Here is a 24,206-nt window from a genome sequence, read left to right as displayed (position 1 = left end):
ACTCTCATCCCCTAATTGCAGCCCCAAAGGTAGCCACTTGGTGTATATCTCCTATGAGATCTTAGACTCATTCACTTGAAAAATATTAAGTTTTTTAAAATAGATAACACATTTCAAGGTTCAAAATTTATCCAAACAGATATTTAGTGGAAATTCTTTACCCCTTCCAGTCCCCCAGCCACCCAGTCTGGGTCCCCAAGGCAACCAATGTAATTTTCTTGGGTATCTTTCCAGAGCTATTCTATGCATGTACAAGAAAATAGGTACATGTATTTGTTTTATTTTTTTACACAAATGGTAGCTATAAACACACACTATGCACACTGCTTGCCTTTTTCACTTAACAATACATCTTGAAGATTATTGTATATCAGTACATAAAGAGCTTCCTCATTCTTTTATTTAACAGCTGTTGTGGATACACTAAAATTTATTTCACCAGTCCCCTATTGATGGACACTTACGCTGTTCCCAATCTTTTGCTACAACGAACAATGCTACAGTGAATAACCTCATACATATATCATTTTGTGCTTGTGTGAGTATATCTGCAGGATAATTTTCAGGAAGCAGAAAAGCTGGGTCAAAGAGCCCATGCATTTGGAATCTGGATAGATAATGCCGAAATGTACCAGATTACACTCCCGAGAGCCACCCAGGAAGGTGCCTGCTTCTCCTCCTCCTCACCAACACTCTGGGTTCATTGATGACTTTTAGGCAGGGAAGTGACATGCTCAGGTTTTCATTTTAACAAGATCTCTCGGGCTGCCCTCTATACCATGGCTCAGAGGCAGGCATTGAATTCAGGGAGACTCGGTAGCCTGGGGTGCCCATCACAGAGCCCCAAAGGACAAACACCAAGGCCTGCGCCTTTCCCCGGCCCCCACCCAGACTCCTGAACCTGTTCCATCTAGCTAGGGAGCCAGAGATGACACAGGATTGGTGGCAAGGGTTAGTTGAGATGCTGAGGAGGGAGAACGGGGGATGACAGTGAGATCCTGTCAAGGGCAAACCTTGGGGACCTGGGTGAATGTAGGGAACTAGATTGAGGGAAGAATCTGGGGGTTCCCAGCTTTGGGCCCTGGGATGGGAAGGGGCACCATCTAGGGAAACAGAAGGAGGAGTGTCGATTAAAAAACTAGGAGCAGAAAAATTAGTGAATGTGCCCTGGAATCAGGCGCAGAGCTAATTCATTCCATTTTAACCACGGCGGGTTTAAGAGGAGAGAGGAGGAGGAAAGAAACATTTGGAACATCTAGCAGGCCATCTGAAATACGGGCCGGAGCTCTCTGAGTAGCTGGGGCTCTCTAAGCTTTGGTTTCCCATGTGCACAAGAAGGGTAATAATTCCCATCTCACGTGACTCTTGTGACCATCCAATGGGAGAGTTCCTTCCTTCATTCAGCAACTCCTTAGCGAGTGCCTGCTATGTGCCTGGCTCTGTTCTAGGCTCTAAGCATATGGCAGGAGGCAAATCCAAGACCCTACCCTATGGAGCTTTAATTCAAGTAGGGAATACAGAAAATAAGCCTATCCATGCATAGCATAACGTCAAGTAGCAACGAGTGCTAGGAAGACACAGAAAGCAGGGTAAAGGGATAGACTTCGATGAAGAAACCAGGATGGGCCTTTCTGGGGAGGTGACCTTGGGCAGAGACGTGAATGAAGGGAAGGTATGAGCCCCTCGGTATCTAGGAAGGAGTGTGCAGGCCAAGGGAAGAGCGAAGGTATGAAGTGCTCGGCACAATCCCTGGTACCTCCTGGCAAGCCAAGGGGCTGCTATTGCTACTGAAGCCTTCATTCGTTCAGCCGGAGGAGGGGGCCCTTTGAGTTGATCTCCCTCCAGAAAGGGAGGAAGTGACTGAAATAAGGGAGGGGCCAGGACTGAGTCTGGGAGATGGCAGGGGTGAGCCAAATTCCAAGAGAATGAGGAGGACGGCCAGGTTCTCAGAAGGAGCATCCCCCGCTGCAGGGAGTCGGGAAGAGGGTGGCAAGCAGGAGGCCGTGGAGACCCCGGGAGGGCAGGAACGGTTCGCAAGAGGCCAGCGAGTGGCACCAGGCAAGGCAGGTGAAGCAGCGCAAATGAGGTTCTTGTTCTAGGGTCCTCCACTTTCTCAGTCTGAGAGGGTCTTTGCTGACATCTCCCAGGAAGAACCAGATTTTTCCTCCCCTTGCCTTCAGCCCCACTGCAGGAGCCACCCTGGTGCCATTCCCAGCCCCAGCTCCATTTCCCCAGCCAGGAATATTCCGCTGATGCGGGTCTATATTTAGCAGCTGCTGTGAGGTACAGTCTGTTCTCGCTGTGCCGATAGCAGGGAGCAGAGCCGGAACGGGCCCTGAGAGGAAGGTGTGAGGGAGAGGAGGGGGCGGGGCTCCATGGGGCCGAGTGCCAGAGGAGGAATTCACTTGTGTGTTTGAAAGGCCAGGCCTGCCAGCAAGCCCCCCCCCCCCCACAGGGGCGACAGGGATGGCATTTGCAGGCTAATGAGGCATCGCTTGGGCTCCAGGGCCCCTTCTGAAGAATTTGGGGGTGGCGAGGACAACAGCTGGAACTGGAGGTGATGAGTGAGGACAAGGCTGCAGGGAGCAGTGGCCAGGTTCTAATTTTCAGCCCCCGCCCACCACCACCCCCACAAGACTAGAAAGATGCTCTCAGAGACTCCCAAGTTATCTGCTGAAAATTCTCAACTGGGCCAGAGATGTCTGTTTTCCTGGGATGAATGAAACAAACCTTTGCTGAGCACCTTCTAAGTGCCAGATCCTGGGATCAGGATGATAAACTAGATCTGGTTTCTGCCCCCGTGGGGCTTTTGTTCCAACAGAGAAGCCAGAAACAATGACACCCAGCCTGTGAGATGGGGAGACAGAGGGTCTGTGGCAGTAGGTCAGACAGTCCAGGTGTTTATTGAACACCCCCAATGTGCCAGACCCTATAGGTAAAATGATGAACAAGGCCGGTAGGAATCTCTGCCCTCATGGAACATATTGATCGGGTACCCAATCCAGGACTTGGGGAGGGAGGGATCATCATGGCATCCCCAGAATGTGCCAGAGGAGGGGGCCCTTTGAGTTGATCTCCCTCCAGAAAGGGAGGAAGCGATGGAAACTGCTGCTGGAAACTTTGTCTTATTTAGTTCTCTTAAAAGCCTTCCAACTGGGTAGCCCCATTTTATAGAATAAGAAACTCAGGCTCAGAGGCACTCAAAAAACTTGCCCAAGGTCAGATAGCATGTAAATAAATGGTGGAAAGAAGAGTTAAACCAGTCAGTCTGACCCCAAAGTCCCTCCTTTCTGTACGGCCTCATATCTGACTCTGTGACCCCTACACATAGTATGTTCTCAGTAAGCATCTAATAAATGAGTGAATGAAGTGATTTGCAGAGCCAGAAGTTTTCAAGGACAACTGCATGGGCCGATTTGGGGAATTTTACCCCAGAGCCGGGAGAAAGGCACCAGCCCCCAGGGTGCTTGTCCCAGCGTCAGGAGGTGGAGTGGGGAGCAGAACATAGCAGGTAACAGAATATGCCATCAATTCCTCCCACCCCTCTAGGTAAAGTGACTTTGCCACTGCTCCTATCAAGAGGTGAAGTCTTGAGAGGTGCCTGGCTGGCTGAGATGATAGAGCATGGGACTCTTGCTCTCAAGGTCATGGGTTTGAGCCTAATGTTGGGCATGGAACCTACTTAAAAAGAGAGAGAGAGGTGGAGTCTTGAATCTGGGAGCAGAAATGATGTTCTGCCAAGTCCCAGATTAGGCCTTAAGAGGCCTTGCCACCTTCCCTCTTCTCTCCCAAGACCACCATCTAATGAAATGAGCCCAGCCAGCTGAAGCCCGGAGATGCTCTAGCTGACAGCCAGGAACCCCCCCCCGCCCCCCGCCAGACCTATGCCCCAGGCCACGCTGGGCCTTCTGGACAGCTGAGCCTCTAGTGAAATGTGACTGCATGAGCGAGCCCAGGCAGGAGAACATGATCTCTCCATCAGATATCTACTGCTCTGTGACAAACTGCCCCCAAACACGGTGACTTAAAACAGCAACAGTTTTTTATTGACATAATCCTGTGGGCTGGCTGCGTAGTTCTTTTCGCCGGGGTCACTCGTGTGGCGACAGTCCACTGGCAGATCGGCTAGGACAGCTGGTGTGCCTGGGCCCCTCCCTCCATGTGGCCTTCCATCTGGGGCTTTTTCTCAGCAAGGTGGTCTCGGGGCTTCTAGAGGACAGGCCCCAGGACACAAGGGCTTATCAAGCCTCTGCTTTTTGTCCTGCTTGCTGATGTCCCATTGGCCAAAGCAAGTTGCGGGGCTAAGGCCAGGGTCGGTGTCCGAGGGGGTGACCCAAGAGTGTGCCTATCAGCAGGTGTGCTTTATTGGGAGCAGGCATCCCAGCCTGTCACTGGGTGTGAGCCCAGGGCCAGGTCCGGAGGCAGCATGGCCTCTGGGTGCCCACCTCCTGGTCTCCCAGAGATGGCACCTGATCGTCTTGAAGGCTTCATGACCAGTTGCCAAGTGAAAAGAGGTTAGTATCCCTACTTCCTCTGGAGCTAGAAGTGGCAAGGACGGCAAGGAGGCAGTCACATGAGCAGGGCTCCTCACCCGCAGGGGTAGACCTCATCCAGAGCCCTGCTCTAAGCCCCACGCAGGACTTTTTGGTGCACAGGCTCACAGATGCACCGTGGCCGCAAATCCCAGCACCACCTCTGCATTCTGTGAGGTCCTGGGTGCAAAGCGCGTGCACACGGCTTAGCACGCGGTACGGGCTCCACTGGTCGGCTCCCTTCCCTGCCCTTCCGACTGGTTCACTCAGGGAGCCCTTGTCTCTGGCCTGGTTGGCCACTCCACCGTCAGTCTGTCTGTCTGCCCTCTCCTGTCCTCCCTGCACCATCTTTCTTCCCCGCTTCCCGACCCTGGGCCTCCCTGCTGTCTTCGAGAAGGGCAGTTCACTCAGTCTCTATTGTTCTCTGCCTTCCTTTCTCCCCTCTGTTCTTTCCCTGTTCATCTGTCTCCAGGTTTCCAGCGCTCTGTTCCTCTGTCTCACTGTCCCTCCTGAGTGCGCATTTCCCTCTGGCTTGACCACTTACCTCTCTCCTTCTCTCTGTCCCAGCCCTTTAGGTGTCCCTTGCTCTCTGTTCCCTCTCCAGGGCTGCAAAGCCTCAGCTGACAGACCAATGGAGGCCTGGGCCCTAGCCTCATCGCCAGAAGGGCGCCTCGCTCACAGTCCCAGTGTTGAGGCAGGTCAAGGAGGGCCTGTTCTGACCAGAACTGGGGTCGGTGGGGAGCGCACTGCTACTGGCAGCCGGTGGGTAGCGTTATCCCACCCCAAACATCAGTAGTGCCAAGGTTGGTAATTCCTGCTCTGTATGCAGTTGTCCCATTGTCCAGATAAGGAAACAGGTTCAGAGGAAGGGATTTGCTCAAGATCACATGATCAAAAAAATGGCAGATCTGGGATTTATCCCAATTTCATGTGTTTCCAAGACTCCTCCATCCTTGGGAGGACCACTCTCCATAAAGGAGGGGTCAGCAGGGAGCCCAGGGAGGGGTCTCGGAGGCCACCGATGGAGAGTCTGTACGACTCTTGATTAGATAGACTACACATTTTCCGTATCTCCCTGTGATCCCACAAAAGCAAGGCCACTTCCTAGATGCCCTACCTCCGGCTCCCCCAGCTACACATACGAATACACACATAAGCGCACACACTGCAGCCTCTCCCCTCGTTCTAGCACCTTTATTGGAGTCTGGGGGCTGTTTGGGGACATCAGGAGTCGGAGATTGGGTTTTATGGGGCGCATCATGGGGCTGCTGGTGCATGACTCCACCTGGCATGCAGGCCCCGGGCACCACCTGTCACCACCTGGTACTCGGCAGGTTGGAGCGAGTGGCGGGGGAGGCTGTGAACGCCTCATCGACTCTCCCCTCCACCTTGGTCTCCCACTGGCAGGGAGACAAGCTCAGTCTTCTGCTCGGCAGAATTAATTTGTGGTCACCCCCATTCCTGCGGCCCCTGCCCCTCTTGCATCAACAGCTCGAAGGGCTGTCTGATCAGTGATTAGCTGGTGCCTGGACGGAGAATCTAGGGCTGGGCCAGGGCACAGGGACCTCAGGGGCTGGGGGCCGACTCCATCATGGAGAGGGGCGTGGGAAAATAAGAGTGTGCGTTCATAGCTGCGAGTGTGCACACGTGTGGGTGTGGGTGTGAGTCCAGTTCACCACATTAGCACTCAGCAAGCTGCTGTTCCATGCCTGACTCTGCTGAGGGCCACTGACAGAGGGATGAAAGAGTGGATCTGAGCAGGTGTGAGTGTGCGTTATCCGTGAGCACGTGGGTGAGTGTGCGTGAGCATGCGTGGTGGCCGCTGAGCCTGCACCCGCACTGTCCCCACACCCGTGTCTTCATGTTCCCCTCCTGTATTTGCCTGAGCCCTGCTTCTGCCTGTGGAGGGGTCTCTGTATCAGCTCGCAGCTTCGGCGAGGGCATCCCTGGCCTCACTCTCACTCACCCGCAGGCGTGATCCGGACGGCCGTGCCCGACCTCGACCGCGAGAGCCAGGAGCGTTACGAGGTGGTGATCCAGGCCACAGACATGGCAGGCCAGCTGGGTGGCCTCTCCGGCTCCACCACCGTCACCATCGTGGTCACCGATGTCAATGACAACCCACCCCGTTTCCCGCAGAGTAAGTGAGGCCTTCCTAGAGGGTGATGGCCGCATGCATCTGCATCCACCTGGTAGACCCCCAGCACCCCTCCCATCAGGCTTCCATGGCAGGTACTGTGGGTGTTCGTTCATCCTTCCAGCCGCCCACCGAGCTCATGCTTCCCTTTAGGCTTCCACCAAAAGAGGAGCTTGATTCTGTCTGTCTATCCATCCAAGGCACCTATTTCCCCCCAGTGCCCCTCCAATCATGCTTCCTGCTGAGGAAATCCTCAAAGTTGTCTGATTGCCCACAAGCCAAGTAACATGGTTACCTTCCTACCCCTCACCTTGCTTCCTGCCGCGGAGGAGCCCCCATCTGTCCACCTACTCCAGTCCCTCACTGGCCCCCGCACACACCCCACTCTTCCCTATTCCATGTGATCTGCCACTGACCCAAGCTTGCAAAGGGAAGGGCCGGGGAGGGGGGCTGGAGTGACAGGTCTGTCCCCACAATGAGCCTGGAGGGCAGGGTGCCGCGCTTCTGAATTAGGTCTTTCCACTCTCTGCCTCTCCAGGCGCAACAGGGGACAGGGGGTGGGGGTGTTCTCTGGCCAAGTCCCCCACCTCCCCCTCAGCCAGCCCCTCATCCAGCCTTGGGCCCAGAGATGCGCTGGGGAAGCCGCCGAAGCTGGCAGAGACTAAATGCTGCAGGGAGCCGGGCTGATCCCTATCGGGGAGTCATTACTTGAGGTCTGCTGCTCTCACATTAGGCCCGCCACAGGGGACTGACCCCCGCGAGATAAGGGAATCCAATCCCTTAGCTGAGAGCGCACCGTCATCGGGGCCTAGTGCCTCAGCCCGGACTCCGAGCGGGGTGGGCAGAGCCGTCAGCTGGCTTCGCATCGCCAGGAAGCCGGGCGCAGTAGCCAGGGCCCCCCCCCGCCCCCCGACATGGATGGGGGAGCTTTGAGGCGCCATGTGGAGCGATGGGGGCCACCCAGGCTTCTGCCCCGTTGTGCGAGGCTCTGTGCCAGTTCTGAGCAGGGAACAGTGGGGCAGAGCAGAGAAGAGGGACCCCAGGCCCCAGGAAGACTCTTGTTTATTCGTTCATTGATTCATCCCCTCTTTATTTTGAACATTTCTTTATTGTGAAATATGCACACAAACGGAAGGGTTTAAATAGAAATGTCCAGTTTGGCAACTAATTATAAAGCAAACCCTCCTAGAGACCACACTCCTGGACCCCAGAAGCCTCCAGGTGTCTTTCCTGAAGCTAGCTGCCCCCCGCACCCCCACTTCCAGAGATAACCATGATCCGCTATTTTGATGGCTGCCTCCTTGCTTTAGAGTCAGTTTACCTACATATGCATCACCTAACACTATAGTTTAATTTCCCCTGGTTTTTTAACCTTAGATGAGCAGAATCATATCATATAACCTCTTTGTGTCTTGCTTTTTTTTCTCTCTTAAAATTATGTTTATGAAATCACATGTATTCATTTTCGTTGCTGCACAGTGTCCCATCATTTATCTCTTCTATGTTGATGGACATTTGGTTTGTTCCCAGTTTGAGGCTATGATGAAGGACACTGCTCTGAACATTGTTGCACCTTGTGGAACATCTCCAAGTACCGGTTTGCACGCATTTCTCTGGTGTATCTACACACTGGAACAGAATAGCTGGCTCATGGGCTATACTTATCTTCAGCTTTACTAAACAAAGCCAAACTGTTCCCCCCATGAAAAAAATGCACGTGTCCATTGTAGCTCCGCCTCCCCAACACTTGCTATTGTCAGACTCTAATTTGTGTTAACCCAGTGAGTGTAGACCCATGCTCCTTTTCATTCATTCACTCCCTAGTCACTCACACATTTCATTTATGCGACAGTCTGGTGTTCTGCCAGGCTCGGAGAATGCCTGATGAATAAGAGATGTGGTTCCTGCCTTCCAGGAGCTCACACTCTGGACAGAGGAGAGAGGAGAGAGCAGGGAGAGAAGAAGCAGAAACTGATAGGGAAAGGCAGGAAACCTTACAATGGGATAAGCTTGGTGGCCCTGGGGCACAAGACCAGAGCCTGGAGGTCAGTCTGAAGAGGCTCCCTGGAGGAGGGAACATTCTGTGAGACTGTAGGAATTGGGGAGGGCACAGCAGAAAGGAGAATAAAGAGAGGGGATGCCTAGAGATGAGGAATTATAAGAACCTCAGGCAGGCTGAAGCCGGGGTCAGGGAGAGGGAGGCTGAGGCTGCAGAAGTCGGCAGTGGCCAGGCAATGACCATCCTGTAGGGCAGGCCAAAGGGCTGTAGGGCTCCATCACAGGGCAGCCGGGAGCTACGGAAGGGATTCCAGCGGGAGAGTGGCACAGCCAGCGTGTTTTAGAAACAGCCCCTCTGGCTGCCATGTGAGAATGATTCAGACGCCACCGCTCCACACAAGGGGTATCCAGACCTTGGGGACTCCAAGAGGCACATCCTCAGCTCCACAGACCCTGCTTCACCTGCACTGGCCCCTCATTTAGCAAATCACCCTCATCTTGACCTCAACTCTGGGAGGAGAGCAGGGTACCGTTTGTGTCCCATCTGACCTCATTCCCTCACGTTTCTGCTCTGCTTCTCCCCTCTAGCCACAAAGGCCATCTTGCCATTCTTCAAACATACTGGGCATTGCACCCGCGTCAGGGCCTTTGCACCTGCTGTTCCCTCTGTCTGGAATGCTCTTTCCCCCAAATCTGCTTGGCTTACTCCCTCACTTCCCTCAGACTTTTGCAGAAATGTCATCTTCCTAGTGAGGCCTTTCTTGATTACCCTATTTAAAACTCCACACACACCCTCACTGGCATTCCCCGTGCCCCTTTCCTTACTTTATTTTTCTCCAAAGCACCTATCACCATTTGATATACCACATGTTTTCCTGATGTGATTGTTTGTGTCTTTCTCTGCCTGTTGAGAGGAAAGCACTGTGAGAACTGGGATTTGGGTCTGCTCTGCTTGTTGCTATAACCCCAGTCCCCAAACTGCATCTGGGACATCATAGGTACTTAATAAATACATGGGAATGAAGGAATCCATGTCATTAACATCAACAGCAACAGGAAATGGGCATGAAGCCCCCCTCTTTTACCATAATTTGTTCCATTTATTGAAGAGCTACCATAAGCTAGGCACTGTACTAAGCGCTTTCCGTGCCTCCTCGTCTAAGTTAACAGGGATTGTGACAGTGCCATTAGGAAGGCAGGCACTACTTCCATTCTACAGATGAGGAAACCAAGAATCAGAATTACACAGCCAGGACTGACTCCAGAGCCTGAGCCTTGATCAGTGGGATCCTCTGCGCCCCTCATGGGCAGAAGGAGAAACTGAAGCCCCAGACATTGCAGGCACTTTTCCTATCAGTCAGCAAATCAACCCAGGGTCAGAATTAGGACCCTCCTCTTTGCACTGCCCGCTCGGGAGACCCTTGCAAACACTGCCCTCCCGGGAGCCCATCTGGGCCCCCTTCTTCTCTCCCCTGAAGCTGGTGGGAGTTGGGGTAGGGGCTGCCCCCCATCTCTGTTCACAGCCGTCTCCCCTACAGAAATGTACCAGTTCAGCATTCAGGAGTCGGCCCCCATCGGCACGGCTGTGGGACGAGTGAAGGCTGAGGACTCAGACGTGGGCGAGAACACAGATATGACTTACCACCTCAAGGAGGAGAGCGGCAGCGGCGGCCATGTGTTCAAGGTCACCACGGACAGCGACACTCAGGAGGCCATCATTGTAGTGCAGAAGGTGCTGCTTGGGGGGGGGCAGACCCAGGGTGGCGGGATGGGGGGCGGTGGCCTCAGAGCAGCCATGTGGCCCCCCCACTCCACTCCAGGGATTGGGTCTCTCTGGGGACCCAGGACCCACCTGGGGGAAACAGCGATGGTATCAGTCCCATTTTACAAATGAGAAAATGAGGCACAAAGAAGATAAGCCGCACAGCTGGTTGTGAAAGCCCAGATTCAAACCAGATTTGGATCCATGCTCAGAATCACTGTGCTGTGCTCCTTTGAGTCCATGCCCTTCACACTCATCGTTTCTTTTAGTCCTCATGCTTCCCTCTGAAGAGACATCCATTGTTAAGCCCATTTTTACAAGTGAGAAAACAGCGGCACAGAAAAAGAAAAGGGCTCACCCAAGATCACACCTGTAAGGGGCAGAGTCAGGATTTGAACCCAGGTCTGGTGACTCCAAGCTCTTTCCTTCCTGAGTCTAACAGCCCTCCTCCCCTACTGACTAGCCCAGGAACCAGAAGCTAAAAGAACAAATTCAGGGGTCCCTAGGAAGGGGATGGAGGTCAAATGAAAAGCACAAATCCATCTTCTAGAACTTGGTTGTGGGCTTGGCAACTCAGGGCTACTCAGGCCTTTGAGACCATCGCCCCAGCCCTGCTCTCCCACAAGAGGTTAATCCTCTGTGCTGGCCTGAGAATGATGGTAGGCCTTTGTACACCTCCAGGTTGGGAAGCTCACTCCCTGCCATTGTCCAGCTATTTCTCCTCCCATTCAGCCAGAATCTGTCTCCTAAATCTGCTCCCATCAGCCTGGGCCTTGCCTTCTGCCACCCACAGAAACATTTGCAGTCTACAGCCCTTCATTCACTCAATAAGCACATAATGACTGGTCTCTACCTGGCCGGGAGGGTTTGAAAAGAGAGAAGACTCCCAGTTTTTTCAGCTACTCCCCAGAAGATTAAAATATAGTAGCTATTACTTATAATAAATGTATACTATGTGCCAGGCACCCTTCAACTGCTTTTCATGTATTAATCAATCCCTACGACAACCCTCTGAGGTACTATTATGGCCCATTTTATGGAAGAGAAACTGAGGCTGTGGCAATGCAACAATTCACATCCAAGATCATGCATCTTGCAGAGCATACTAGGGCTATGAGCCCAGGCAGTCTGGCTCCAGAATCCACCCTTTTAAGCATTATATGGCTTTCAGTCTTCAGAGTTCCATTTATCCTCTGGAAGATGAGCCCATTTCACAGATGGGGTCCAGCATCACAGAGCAGCAGAGTGGCCCTAAGTGGCCCTAAGCCCAGCCTCTGCATTTGCTCTTACCCGCAGGCTGCCCCTAACCCCCTCCTCCGTCTCAGCGCCCCCCCCACCTGCTCCAGCAGTGGCGCCTGAGGTGTCTCGGGGCACAGAGCCCACGCCTGATTGATGACCTGGCTCCAGAGCCCATCGCTCACTCATAGGCCCGGCTCCGGCCTGCCTCCCTGCATCCTGATTTCCCAGGCAACAGGACAGAGGAAGGAGGTGGCCGTGTTTACTGCTGGAGAAGGTGGGGGCAGGAGGTTCTGAAAGAAAAGAGGGGGTCTCTACGCACAGGGCAGAGGAAGGTCCCTTGCCACCCAAATAGCTCCCCCGACACGTCGGAGGCGCCCAAACCCCACCACTATTTCCCTTTGCTATAAGGCGTTGTCTTCAGAAGGCCAGAGCCAACACATGGCCATGGAGCTCATTCATCAGAAGGTCACCCATTAGCACTCCCTGATGAGAAGCAAGGCTCAGCACGGGTTTAGCCAGATTTCCAAGGAAAGCTGTAAGGCAGCCTGGCTTATAAGGCTCAACTCACATTAGTTGCTGCCGCCTAGGGACCTGGGAAATGTCTTAAGGAGACCCTCACAACTGAGGCTCAGAGAGGCTCAGAGAGGTTAAATAGATTGCCCACAGACACACAGCGAGTCAGCAGCAAATCCAGTGCGCTCTCCTGTCGTGGGGTTAAGGACCAGGACTTGGGAGCAGCACTGCCTGGGTCTGAATCCTGCCTCTGCCAGTGCCTAACTGCTAAGTGACCTTGGGCCTCGATTTCCTCTTGTGTAAAAGGAGATAATCACAATACAGGCCTCTTAAGGATGTCGTAAAATTAGATGGGTAATGCACTGGTACACAGTAAGTGCTCCGTGAATTAATAAATGAATGACATCGGGCGCCTGGGTGGCTCAGTTGGTTAAGCTACTGCCTTGGGCTCAGGTCATGATCCTGGGGTCCCGGGATCGAGTCCAGCTCCCTGCTCAGCGGGGAGTCTGCTTCTCCCTCTGACCCTCCCCCCTCACTCTTTCTCTCTTTTACTCATTCTCTCTCTCAAATAAATAAAATCTTTTTTAAATAAATAAATAAATAAATGCATGAAATGGCCCAACCTACTGTGCTGGGGGTGGGTGCGGGAAGTCAGATGTCAGCAGCCTTTAGCCCTGACGGGCTGTGTCCCTTGGCAAGACTGTCCCCCGCAGTCTCGCTTCGTCCACCTGCAACCAGGGAGGGATGATTCGGGGGTCTCCCAACAGCCTGTTCCCTGGTGCAGCCCACAACTCCCCGCGCCCCTGCAGAGTCATCGCGACCCTGGGACCGCCCTGCCCTCTCTGGGCCCTCCTCCCCGACGTCCTCTTTCCGTGCGGAGCCCACCCGGCCCACTCACCTGCCCTCTGCTCCCTCCCCGCAGCGCCTGGACTTCGAGTCCCAGCCCGTGCACACCGTGGTCCTGGAGGCCCTCAACAAGTTCGTGGACCCCCGCTTCGCTGACCTGGGCACGTTCCGCGACCAGGCGATCGTGCGCGTGGCCGTGACCGACGTGGACGAGCCCCCAGAGTTCCGGCCGCCCTCCGGCCTCCTGGAGGTGCAGGAGGACGCGCAGGTGGGCTCCCTGGTCGGCGTGGTGACGGCGCGGGACCCCGACGCCGCCAACCGGCCCGTCCGGTGAGACCCCCGCCTGGGGCCACGCCTGCTGCCTGCTCTCCCGCCACGGCCCCGCGGACAGACCTCGGGCAGAGGGGGAGGGGCGGGGGGCGGAGAAGGGGGGTATGGACACAGAGATGCAGCTCAGAGACAAGGGAGACAGATGTGAGAGTGGTCACAGGGAGTCAGGGGACTCAGGACAAGGAGGGAGACCCAGGTTTGACAGACACGGCAGAGTGAACAGGGCTCGGCCCCGGTCCTCTCTGTCCGCGGTGGCTCCCTCGGTGTCCTCGGTCTGTCCATCCACATGCCTATGACCCCCGAGTCCACTCTCTTGCCTACCCTGCCGTCTCAGCAGCTCCCCTTGGCTCCCCTAGGCACCCAGAACTCACCACGTTCGGAACTGAGCTCCAGGTCCCTCCACCAAAAACAAGGACCCCAACCTTCCAGTTGTTGAGATCAAAAATGTTGGAGACACCCTGCCTCCTGTCTCTGTCTCGCACCTCCCTCCAGTCCGTCAGCAAATCCGGAATCCCACCACCTTCTCCACCTGCGCTGCTACCCACCTGCTACCCCCTGGTCCGGGCCACCATTTTCTCTTATCCGGACCTGGATCCGGATTCCGGCACTCCCCCCTCCCCCCAACTGGTCTCCCTGCTTCTGCCCTGCCCCTCTTTAATCTAGAACTGGCCTGGGGCCAGACTGATCCTGTCCAAAGGGAAATCAGAACTTGGCCCTCCTCTGCTCAGAGCCCCCGAAAGGCACCCATCTGGCTCAGAACAAAAGACCAAGCTCTCACAATGCCCCCCAGACCCATGAGATCTGGCCTCACTGTAGCCTCTCAGACCATTCCTCCCGAGGTCCTCCTTCCTAGTTCAGGGGGCTCAGCCACACTGGCCTCCTCACTGCTCCACGGATACACCAAGCTCACTCCACCTCAGGGCCTTTGCAACTGCTGATCCCTCTGCCTAGAATGTTACCCGCTTAATATCCCCACGATTGGTCCGCTGGCTTCCTCCAGGTCTTTGCTCAAGAGTCACCTTCTCAGTGAGGCCTTCCCTGACCACTCTTTCTAAAATTTCATCCCCACCCCAACCCCCAGCCCCAACACTTCACATCCCCTTTCCTCATGTTACTCTGTCCTCAGTAGCCTTCACCATCTAACATGTCACCTAGTTTTCTGACTCCATCGTGTGTCTCTCCCGCTACCAGATAAGCCCCGTGAGAGCAGGGAGTTCTGTGTGTTCACCACTTTACCTGATGCCCTGCACTCGGTGGACACTCGCTGACTGCCCTGATGAGTGAATGAAACATAAAAGAGAAAAACTGAGAAAAGAGAGAGAGGCTCAGGGGCCTGGGGAGAGCCTCACAGTGAGAGGAGGAGGTCGGAGAGAGGGGGAGCCAGTGGGAGGACCACGAGAGGAACTAAAAGAGGCAGAGGACCTGCCTGACCATGTAGAAAGCGAGGAGATCTGCTGAGAAAGCCAGAAAGGGAAAGAAAGAGAAATAGACACAGGGAGAGAGAGGGGTGAGTGGGGGCGGGGGGAGGCAGGTGGGTGGAGGGGAGGGGATGCTGCAGCTCTGTTGATGTTTCTGGAAGGGTTTGCGAAGTCCCTGACTGTGGCCCAAATTGGAAGAAGGTCAGGTAGAAGAGACGGGAAGAAAGGTTGTAGCAGAAATGATCCAGAGGAGGTCAGGGATGGGGGGAAGGGCCATTGTTGGGACAGACGGGAAGGAGATTCCTGAGCTCCCTGCTTCCTCCCTGAAACCCCTGGACATAATCAGTAAGTAATCCCAGAACCAACTATGTGCCAGGATCTGTGCTGAGCATTGAAGAGAGGGAGAAGAGAAGTTAATTTGAGGATCTATGCATTACATTGTTCCAGATGGGTAACGTTTCCCTCATCATCTATGTGAATGGTTCTCTGAGTTGTACAGTGCACAGCATGTGCAATCTTACATGGCAGCCCTGGGTGACGACAGAGAGATGCCTCCCTGCCTAACTGCCTAAAGGCTCTCAGACTGGGAAATACCCTCAGGGGTCTTAAAAGACTTCCTGGAGGAGGCAGGAAATGAGCTGAGCTGGTACTTGGGTATGGTCAGGTGTACATACGAGGTGAAGGGCATTCCAGGCAGAGGAACAGCCTGTGCAGGCATATGGAGGCCGAGGTAGCTGTGCCTGGAGAAGAACAGACCATGATGGCTACAGTGGACTGAGGGAGATGAGGCAGCAAAAGTGAAGTCTGGCAGGCCTCAGGGCAAGCTGAGGAGCTCAGACTCAGGCCAGAGGGCCAGAGGGCCCGGGGTTGCCTCTGCCCTCCTCACTGCCCAAAGCATCCTGCTGCCTCTGAGCTCCTCTGCCGCCCTTCCACTCAGGCTGTCGGGACAGTCTGTCAGCAGCCCCCTAGCCTCTGGCTGGGCCACAGAGCTCTCTCTCTCCAGGAAGGGATTATCACCCATGTGTGTGAGGAAACCAAGGCCCAGGGAGGGAAGGAGGCGTTCCTGGGCTCCCCCGGGTAGTTGAGAGCCAAGAGTAGGAGCTGAGTCCTCACCTCCCAGGTTAGTGCTCCTGCCTGCCTGCTCCCCTCCCCTGCACTGTCACGCTCACACCCGCTCTCAGTCTTCTCCCTGCTCCCCCTGTTGGCTTCCCTTCCCTCCAGCTTTTATCTGCACTGAAAGGGCCAACTTTGAAACCAGCTTCTCACCTTCTTTCATCTCTCTTTGCTGGCCCCTTCCCTGGGGCTCCTCAGATGTGGAGGCAGTGAGGAGCTTGCGACAGGTCCAATTTAACACCACAAACATTTACCCAACTCCTCCTCCTCGTCGTCCTCTGGGAGCCAGGCCCGGGGACAGGCAGATGACTCAGCCAAGGGCAGAGCTGGGGATGAGCACCCTCTCTGCAGGGGACAGATGCGGAAATAGGAGGCCAGTGAGGGGCCACTGAGAGACAGAAGGGCTCCTCATGGGGCACATGTGCTGCCCAGAGCCCAGCTTGCATCCTCAGCTCCTGGGTTTGCAGGGTCATGGACTCAGTCAGCGCCTACACATTGAGTCAAGGGGGAAACAGTGGTAATAAGACCTCATCCCTGCCCACAGAGAGTTTGCCTTCTCCTGGGGAGAGACAGTCATCGAGTCGTGAAACATTTGTTGACACAAGTTGTGAAATAATTGCTGATAAGAGCTATGAAGGAGTTAAACAGGGTAATAAGATAGGGCAACAGGGGCTACTATGGATTGAGTAGTCCAGGAGTTGACAGATGAGCTGAGATCAGAATGATAAAGTGAGAGCCAACGTGCAAAGATGTGAGGAAGAGCATTCCAGGTAGTGGGAACAGCAACTGCAAAGGTCCTGGGGCAGAGGAGCTTGGTGTGTTCCTGGAGATGAAGATATTAAGTGGTATCCTGGGAGATTTTATAGGTAAAATCTAGGCACACTAGGCACCTGGGAAATACAGAGATGCAGATATGCAGAGTGGTTTTCTGAGTTCCTACACTGGGGAGTTGTTGCATTTTCCCCTCAGGAGGCATCATACGCAGTTTACAGATGAAGAAACTGAAGGTCAGAAAGGAGAAGTGACTCTCCCAGTGTCATTCAGCTTGAAGGGGAGAGGAATGATTTAACCCATGATTGTCTGCTTTCTGAATTCAGCCTCCTGTTATTTTACCCCAGCTTCTTACTCTCTCTGTGGTTAGGTGTCCTCCCCTGTGCATAAGGCACAGAGATGAATCAGACATAGGCTGACAGGAAGGCTAGGCCCCCATGTGAAGGCATCTAGTGACAGATCTAAGTCGAGTGGTCTTGGGCTGAGACCGGGGCTTGAGGACTACAGAACTCCATGGAGGGGCGAGTACTCGATGCACCACCAAGGGGAATGAGCACAGGCTTCCGCATATGGCCCCCAAGCGAGGCTGAAGAGGTGAGGTTGGAACAGGGAGAGGATGCTCCAGGTTGGAGTGATGGTAAGGGCCGGGAAGCAGGAACATAGTCGTGGATTCAGCAGGTTAAGTTCAACAGCAGGGTGATCAGCTGGATGAGCTCATGTCAAGGTGGGCAGAGAGGAGTACAGAGGGGCACTTGGGCCAGGCTGGGAAGGACCTTGAATGTCAGGTGGAGAAGCAGGACTCCATGCTTAGGCGATGGGGAGCCTTGGAAGCTTTGGAGGGAGAGAAGAGAGAGCTCAGAGGGGCCCATCTCTGGGTTAGGCAGCCTTGCAGATAGTCAGGCCCTTGATCAGCCCAGCATAGCCCTACACCCTGGTGAGTCTTCTTCGAACATCAAAACCAGCAAAGCCCACACTGGACCAGTGGGAGCAAACACCTCATTTCCTCCCAGCACTCCACAGTGGGGTGCAGCAGAAAGTACATGGGCTCTGGAATCAAAGAAGACTTGGGTCGGAATCTCAGCTCAGTTGTAGAACCATGGGACGATCACTGGACCTACTGCAAGCCTCAGTTTTCCCATCTCTATAATGGGCATCATGATAGTACCTGCCTCATTCATTTATTCAAAAATTAGGTATTAAATGTCTACTGTGTTCACTAGGTTCTGTGCTCGGTGCTCCCAGGGTTGGAGGGAGGCTTGTTTGGCACCTAGTAGGCCCTCAGGAAATGAACATTAAACATTTTCCTTTGTGGCCTGGACACCCATTTCTACCCTTCAATCTGCAACCTGTATTAATCACATACAAATTCCCAGGCATCATGTTTGGGCTTTGAGTGTGTGTCTTAAGCTGGGGTGGGGGGCAGGTGTGTAGAAAGAATCGGAGATGGGGTGGAGTGAGCAGAGAGGAATCCCTGGTGGGGGGAAGGGGAGCCCCTTCTGCATCTGAAGAGACTCTACCTCTAGTCGCTCGGGTGGGGGCTGCCTCATTCAGCCTGCTGCGCACATGTGTACATGAGCCCCCACAAGGGAGCCCTGGGAAGGCTGCACACACAGGAGCCTGTTGCCTTCCGTATCTCTCATGCCTGTGCGTGCGCTGTATGCACATATTTATGCGGACAAAACCCACATAGTGCACGCCCAGGCCAAGAAGCAGGACCCTCCCCACATCCCCCATCCTAACCTTGACAACGGCAGCCCTTTGTGCCATTGGAGTGTGTGCGAGTGTCTGCAGGTGTGCCTGGCCGGCCCTCAGGAGAGTGCCCTATGGATTGAGACAAGGCCTTAGACAAGGCCCTGCACAGACCTGGGTGTCCACTAACCAGCCCTTTTGACCCAGGGCAAGGCACTTGGCTTCTCTTAGCCCAGTCTCCTCATCTGTGAAATGGGGGTGATAACAGTGCCTGGGAAGATGGGAGGAGCTCATGCACGTAAAGGCCTTCTGCAGGCCTGGCACGAAGTCTTGCTGGCAAAAAAACGTGAGAGCAAATCCACAGGTCATGTGGCAGGCGCCCAGCACTGCTAGAAGTGTTCCATGGGTAGCTACTTGTCCAACCCTCGGAGCTGCTCAGTAAGGTAGGCATTGTTATTATCTCCATTTTCAAGAGGAGGAAGCTGAAGAACAGAGAGATCAAGTGATTTACCCAAGGCCACACAGCTAGGTTTCAAACAGGCAGATGGGCACCAGATCCACACTCCTGACCATCATTCTGGGTCCTCCCTTGCACGCATGCACAGACATGCACACACAAGCACCACACACTACCCGACACCTACCCACACCCTCTGTCTGCACTCCTCCACCCGCACATGCTCCCGTTCCCCTCCCTGCCGTCCAGGTCCTGGCTGACTGAATGAGGAGCCGGACCTTCTAGATCCACGGCTGCCTCCCACCCTTCTCAGCCTGCTGGAGATACTCCAACGGTCCGCTGTCAGCACATGGGGCCTCCCACCCCCGGGGCACACAGGCCACACACCGGTTGGAGGGGACTTGCCTGTCCCCCTTACTAGATGTTTCTGAATAATAATTAGAATAACAATCATCCTCTCTCACGGAGTAATTTTCCTGGAGCTCAGCTAGGCACCTTATCCCCCCAGCTAGGCATTTAATCCTCCCGGCAACTTGCAAGGTAGGATTATCATCTCCATTTTGCTCAAAATTAAAGTTCAAAGATTGAAGTGACTCATCAGGGGCATCGCGGACTTGGATCCACACCCAGGGCTAAGCAGCTGCCTCTTGAGCCTTAGGTTTTCCAACAGCAAAGCAGTATCACACACACACAGACACACATGCACACCACTCACATATTCAGGTCACACACACACACACACACACTTTCCGCCCACAACACCGACCAGACGCACAACTCATGCACCTACACGCGAGGTCCATAAGCTTCCCCTCTCCCGCCCCCCATGTTTGCCAGGCCACGCTCCTTGCTTCATGCCGCGCCCCTCCACCCCTCCCTCCCACTCACTGGCTGGCTTCCTGAGCTGGAACAAAACCACCTGGGCTCAGCCAGCCACACTGACCTGCAGCCCCAAGTCTTTTGCTGGTTAATGGCAGGTCCCTGCGGCCCACCCCACAGCCTTGGGAACGGCTGCCTCCACTTAGATTCAGCACCCCCCTTCCCCTCCAGGAGGGAACAGAAGAGAAAAACTGGGAGAAAAGACGAGGGAGTTCTAAGTAGGAACGGGAGAAGCAAGAAGATGGCAGGCATCCTCCCACAAGCCCTGCCTCATGCCCAGGCCCGACCCAGTGATCAGGAGACCCAGGCTGTATCAGGCCCTGGCCCTCTCCTGGACTCTGTTCTCCCAGGAGAATCGGGGAGGTTCCTTCCAGCCGAGCTGACACTCGGAGCCTGGTTCTACCTCCTTTGGACCCAAACATCTGACAGGCCCAGGCTGGGGACGCAGAGGATCTGAGGCTCCATGCTTTGCAGCTTTGGGTGGTTCAATGAGCTATAAAAGAACTCTGGGTAGAGAGTCCCAAATTTGGGTACAAATACCAATTCTGCGACAGCTCCTGTGCAGTTTTGAGCAGGGTCATCACTAGCCCACAGGGCATCTTTGGATAAATAAGAAAAGATCCCTTTTGAGAAGATCCTCCCTCAGCTAGGATGGCAAGCTGAACACTGGTTAGACTTTAACCCCATTTCACCCCTTCAGCCTGGTTGGTACCTTTGTGCAGGATACAACCTGCTCAACCATATTGGCAGTCCTAAGCTTGGCAGGTTTCCTTTCTGAGCCTCAGTGTCTTCATCTGCAAAATAGGGAAGATCCCATCAGCTTCCCAGGGTGCCAGGCAGGGACTTCATCTGTCTCATTTGCTCTTTTATCCCGGGACCTAGCACAGAGCAGAACAGAGAAGGCACTCAGTTAATGTCTAAGCATAAAGAAATGCAGGGAGGGATGGCTAAAGGAAAAGCAGGCTACAAATTATTAAGTGCTGTGCTAGTGGAAGGAAGTATCATCTTGGGTCTGAAGTCCCCCATACACTTTTGCCCAGGTCAGGAGGCCCCAGGTTGGTCAGGGGCAAGGGGGATGTGGGCTTAGCAGCTTAGGGACAGGGAGGAGAGTTGATGGGAGCTCAGGAAACTGGCAGTAATGCCCACCATACCCATACACACAGCCTTTTACAAGTTGGCCGTAGCTTTCACCATCTTTGCGTAGCTTTCACCATCTTTGCCTCCACCCCAGTAACTATGAAAAGAATAAGGGATGTCACCTATGCGTATGCCCAGACTCATGAATTAGCCCCTCTAACTCACACCAGTGTGAGGGAGTACAGGGGAGTACACCCCCTTTTCCAGATAAGCAAACGGAGGCCAGGGAGGTCCAGTGACTTGTCCAAGGTCACACAGGTGAAGTAAGTAGCCTAGGATTCAAACGCAGCTCTGATTACTCTCAGATGCGGGCAGTCCCACTGGGTGTCATTATTCCCATTCAACAGATGAGGAAACTGAGGCCCCCGGGACGTTGTAATGCAGCTAAGCCCCACTATAGGGTCGCTTCAGGGCTTTGCGCCTCCAGCAGCGGGCGTTTCTGGCGCCCTCGCCTCCCTGGGCCTCAGTTTCCTCCTCTAGGAGATGGGGAAAGGGTCCCTTTCCTCCCTGTGGGAGGGGCCGGGTGGCTCAGGCTGAGCTCCGCCCCGCCAAGCTTCTTTGTCCTCGCCGCACAATGCATGCGCCCTTGCTTGGCGTTCGAGGCCTTTGTGGGCCGCGCAGCCTGGCGGCGCCCCCGCCCGCGTTATCAGCGCTGGGAAGCGGCGGCCGGAGCTGGCTGGGCCTCTCTGGGCCGCCGCCCGAGACATATGTTGGACACGGGCCTTTCAGGCCTGGAGTCGCCGCACAAAGGCCCGGGAAGAAGGCGGAACAAAGGGCTTTTTCACGCGGCAACTGAAAAGCCGCAGATTAGCTCGCGCGTGCTGCGCCGGCCGGGAAGGGCCGCCGGCCGTCTCCCCCGGACCTCTCGCCACCAATTTCGCTCAGCCGTGTGGCCGGGCTGGGGCCTCCACGCCGACCCCCTTTCTCCTGCTCAGAATTCCCCTCGCGCCTCCCCGCCCAGGACATGTCCAAGCCCTGGATCCCGCGCCCCGCGGGTGCCCGTGCCACACTCTGCCTGCTCCTCCGTTCGACGCGTTGGGCGCCGTTAGCCGTTCTCTGAATTATTCCTGCCCGCCATTCTCTGAATGATTCATTGCACCTCTGTTCCCCCCATCCGCCCCCCAACCCATGCCAGCCCCGCCCCCTCCCCAAGCCCAATTCGAGGGTCAGCTCTTAGGGAAAGATAATCGAATATGCAGTGAGTGCCAGGGACTTTGCCCACTTCCAGCCTCACAACTGTGGGGTGCAAATTATTAGCCCCATTACCCAGCAGAGGAAACCGAGGCTTAGAAAGGTTGAGCGTGGCCCGTGGTCACACAGCCGGTACTGGTGCCGCAGAAAGGCAAACCCACATCCCTTTCCACCCCTCCTCTCTTGGAAAGGGTTTCTCTGCTCCTGATGTCTCCCAGGCAGATGATGCCTCTTTTGGGCGGCGGGGAGGCTGGTGGACTTGGGCACGGGCTCCACCTGGCGCCAGGGCACCTTCAATCAGCCCCACCCTGCCTCCCTCAGGTACGCCATTGACCGCGACTCGGATTTAGACCAGATCTTTGATATCGATGCAGACACGGGCGCCATTGTGACGGGCAAGGGGCTGGACCGCGAGACGGCCGGCTGGCACAATATCACGGTGCTGGCCATGGAGGCGGGTGAGCCGGGGGGCGGGGCGAATATCGGGGCGGGGCGAAGGCCGTGTGAGGGGCGGGGCTGAGGCGGGGCAAAGAGGAAGAAACCGGGCACAGATGGCCGGGTTGCGGGAGGCAAAAACTGATGCGGAGGAACAAAGACCTGGGAAGGATCCCAAGCCAAAAGGCGAGAGCTGGTCTGGAAGCTGACTTCCTTCCTCAGCATTTATTGAGCACCCACTACATACGAAGCCCTGTTTTAGAGACTGAGGATACAGCCTTGAACAAGACAGAAAAGCTCCTGTCTTTGTGGGGGAGCGCTAGACTGTCAACAAACAGGTGTACATATGCCGGATGATGTGAAGGGCTAGTGAGAAACCGGGAAGGAAGAGAGCCGGGGAAGGGGACTGGGAAGAAGAGGGTGTTGTTCCTCTTAGAAGAAGGCCTCTCTCAGAAGGAGCCATTTCAACAGAGACCTTAGGAAAGTGAGGAAGTCATGCCCATGTCCGAGGGAAGAGTGTTCGAAGCAGAGAGAACAGCCAGTGCAAAGGCCCTGAGGTGTTAGTTTGCCCAGCATGTTGGAGGAATAGCGAGGAAACCAGTGTGGTTGGCGAGGGGCAGAGTGATCGGCCCTTGTAAGTTCTTTGGACTTTGCTCTGAATAAGGCGGGAATCACAGGACAGGGGCGCCATTTGGGCTGAGGAGGGACATTACCGGACTGGATACCTCTGGCTGCTGCATGAGAATGGATCCTTTGGGGGGTGAGGGGGAACTTAAATGTGACAGTGGCAGGAAGACAAGACCGTGGCCTGGCCCAGGGCGACAGCCATGGAGGAGGTGAGATGTGGTCAGCTTTGGGGGACAGGCTGAAAATGGCACCCTGGGATTTTCTGATGGAATGACTGGCGTGGAGATAAGAGATAGAGAGGGGGTCCGGGACTACTTCAAGGTGCTTGGCCCGGCTTCCCGGAAGAGCGTGCGTGTGTGTGCGCGCGCGCGCTTGTGTGCGCGCGTGCACCGCGGGCAGCTTGGTGCAGCTGGCACGGGTGAGCGGCAAGAGGAAGAGGGGAGGCTCTATGCATGGGGTCCAGATAAGTAAGCCGTAGAGGTGAGGAGCTAAGACCGCAGGGTTCACAGAGGCCCAGGAGAGGGGAGGGGGCAGCTCCAGGCCTCCTCCAAAACCAGAGCAATGCTGCCTGGACCTGGTCTCCAAGCACCCCCCACCCCAACCCCCATCGGCTCTCAAGGTCCAGGAGCTTGCAGAGCTGCCAATAAGCAGTCATGACAACAGAGAGACTCAGAGCCTCTGAGCCTCCGGTGCGTGGGCGGGCGACATTCCAACTTGCCCCTGCGCGCACTTGGTGGGGGGGGGGCCCAAGTCCCTCCTGGCCCCGCGAGCCCCCTGCCAGCCTTCCTCCTTCTCCCCGTGCTGGCGCCCTCCCCCTTTGCAGGCCGGTGGGCCAAGGAAGTCCCTAGGCTGAAGTTCCCTCCGTCTCTTTCAACTTCAGTTTAAAAGAAAATACAAAGCTGGCTCAAACCTCAGTGCCTGCTACTCGGGAGCCTTTGAATCCACTCCTCCACCTCATGAAAGGAAAGTAACAAAGGTGGCTGGAGAGGAAGTGGCGGCTGGACTGGGGGGGAGGAGAGCTCCCCCTCCTTCCCTCCCTGAGCCTGCTCCCTGGGCGGCCAGGGGAGACTGGCCTGGCTGCTGGGCAGAGAGCCCCCTCTCCCTGCCTGCAGATACATCTCCCCCCACGCGT

The 24,206-nt window shown here is 55.1% G+C and overlaps 1 protein-coding gene across 1 annotated transcript in view; it reads left to right on the top strand.

The window, feature by feature from the left end:
• The window catches only part of CDH22 (cadherin 22), a 66,598-nt gene that overhangs the window by 22,534 nt on the left and 19,858 nt on the right, over nucleotides 1-24,206 (top strand). The window contains exons 4-7 of the mRNA XM_028122059.2: nucleotides 6,505-6,672; nucleotides 10,206-10,399; nucleotides 13,104-13,357; nucleotides 22,334-22,470. Coding sequence (XP_027977860.1) covers nucleotides 6,505-6,672; nucleotides 10,206-10,399; nucleotides 13,104-13,357; nucleotides 22,334-22,470 — 753 coding nt within the window. The remainder of the gene's footprint in view (nucleotides 1-6,504; nucleotides 6,673-10,205; nucleotides 10,400-13,103; nucleotides 13,358-22,333; nucleotides 22,471-24,206) is intronic.

The sequence above is a fragment of the Eumetopias jubatus genome, unplaced genomic scaffold, assembly GCF_037043125.1.
Source record: "Eumetopias jubatus isolate StellerSeaLion01/CBP00866 unplaced genomic scaffold, mEumJub1_p1.0 scaffold_9, whole genome shotgun sequence".
Taxonomy (NCBI): Eukaryota; Metazoa; Chordata; class Mammalia; order Carnivora; family Otariidae; genus Eumetopias; species Eumetopias jubatus.
Note: the sequence above shows the minus strand (reverse complement) of the source record. Positions and strands in the feature narration are given on the sequence as shown.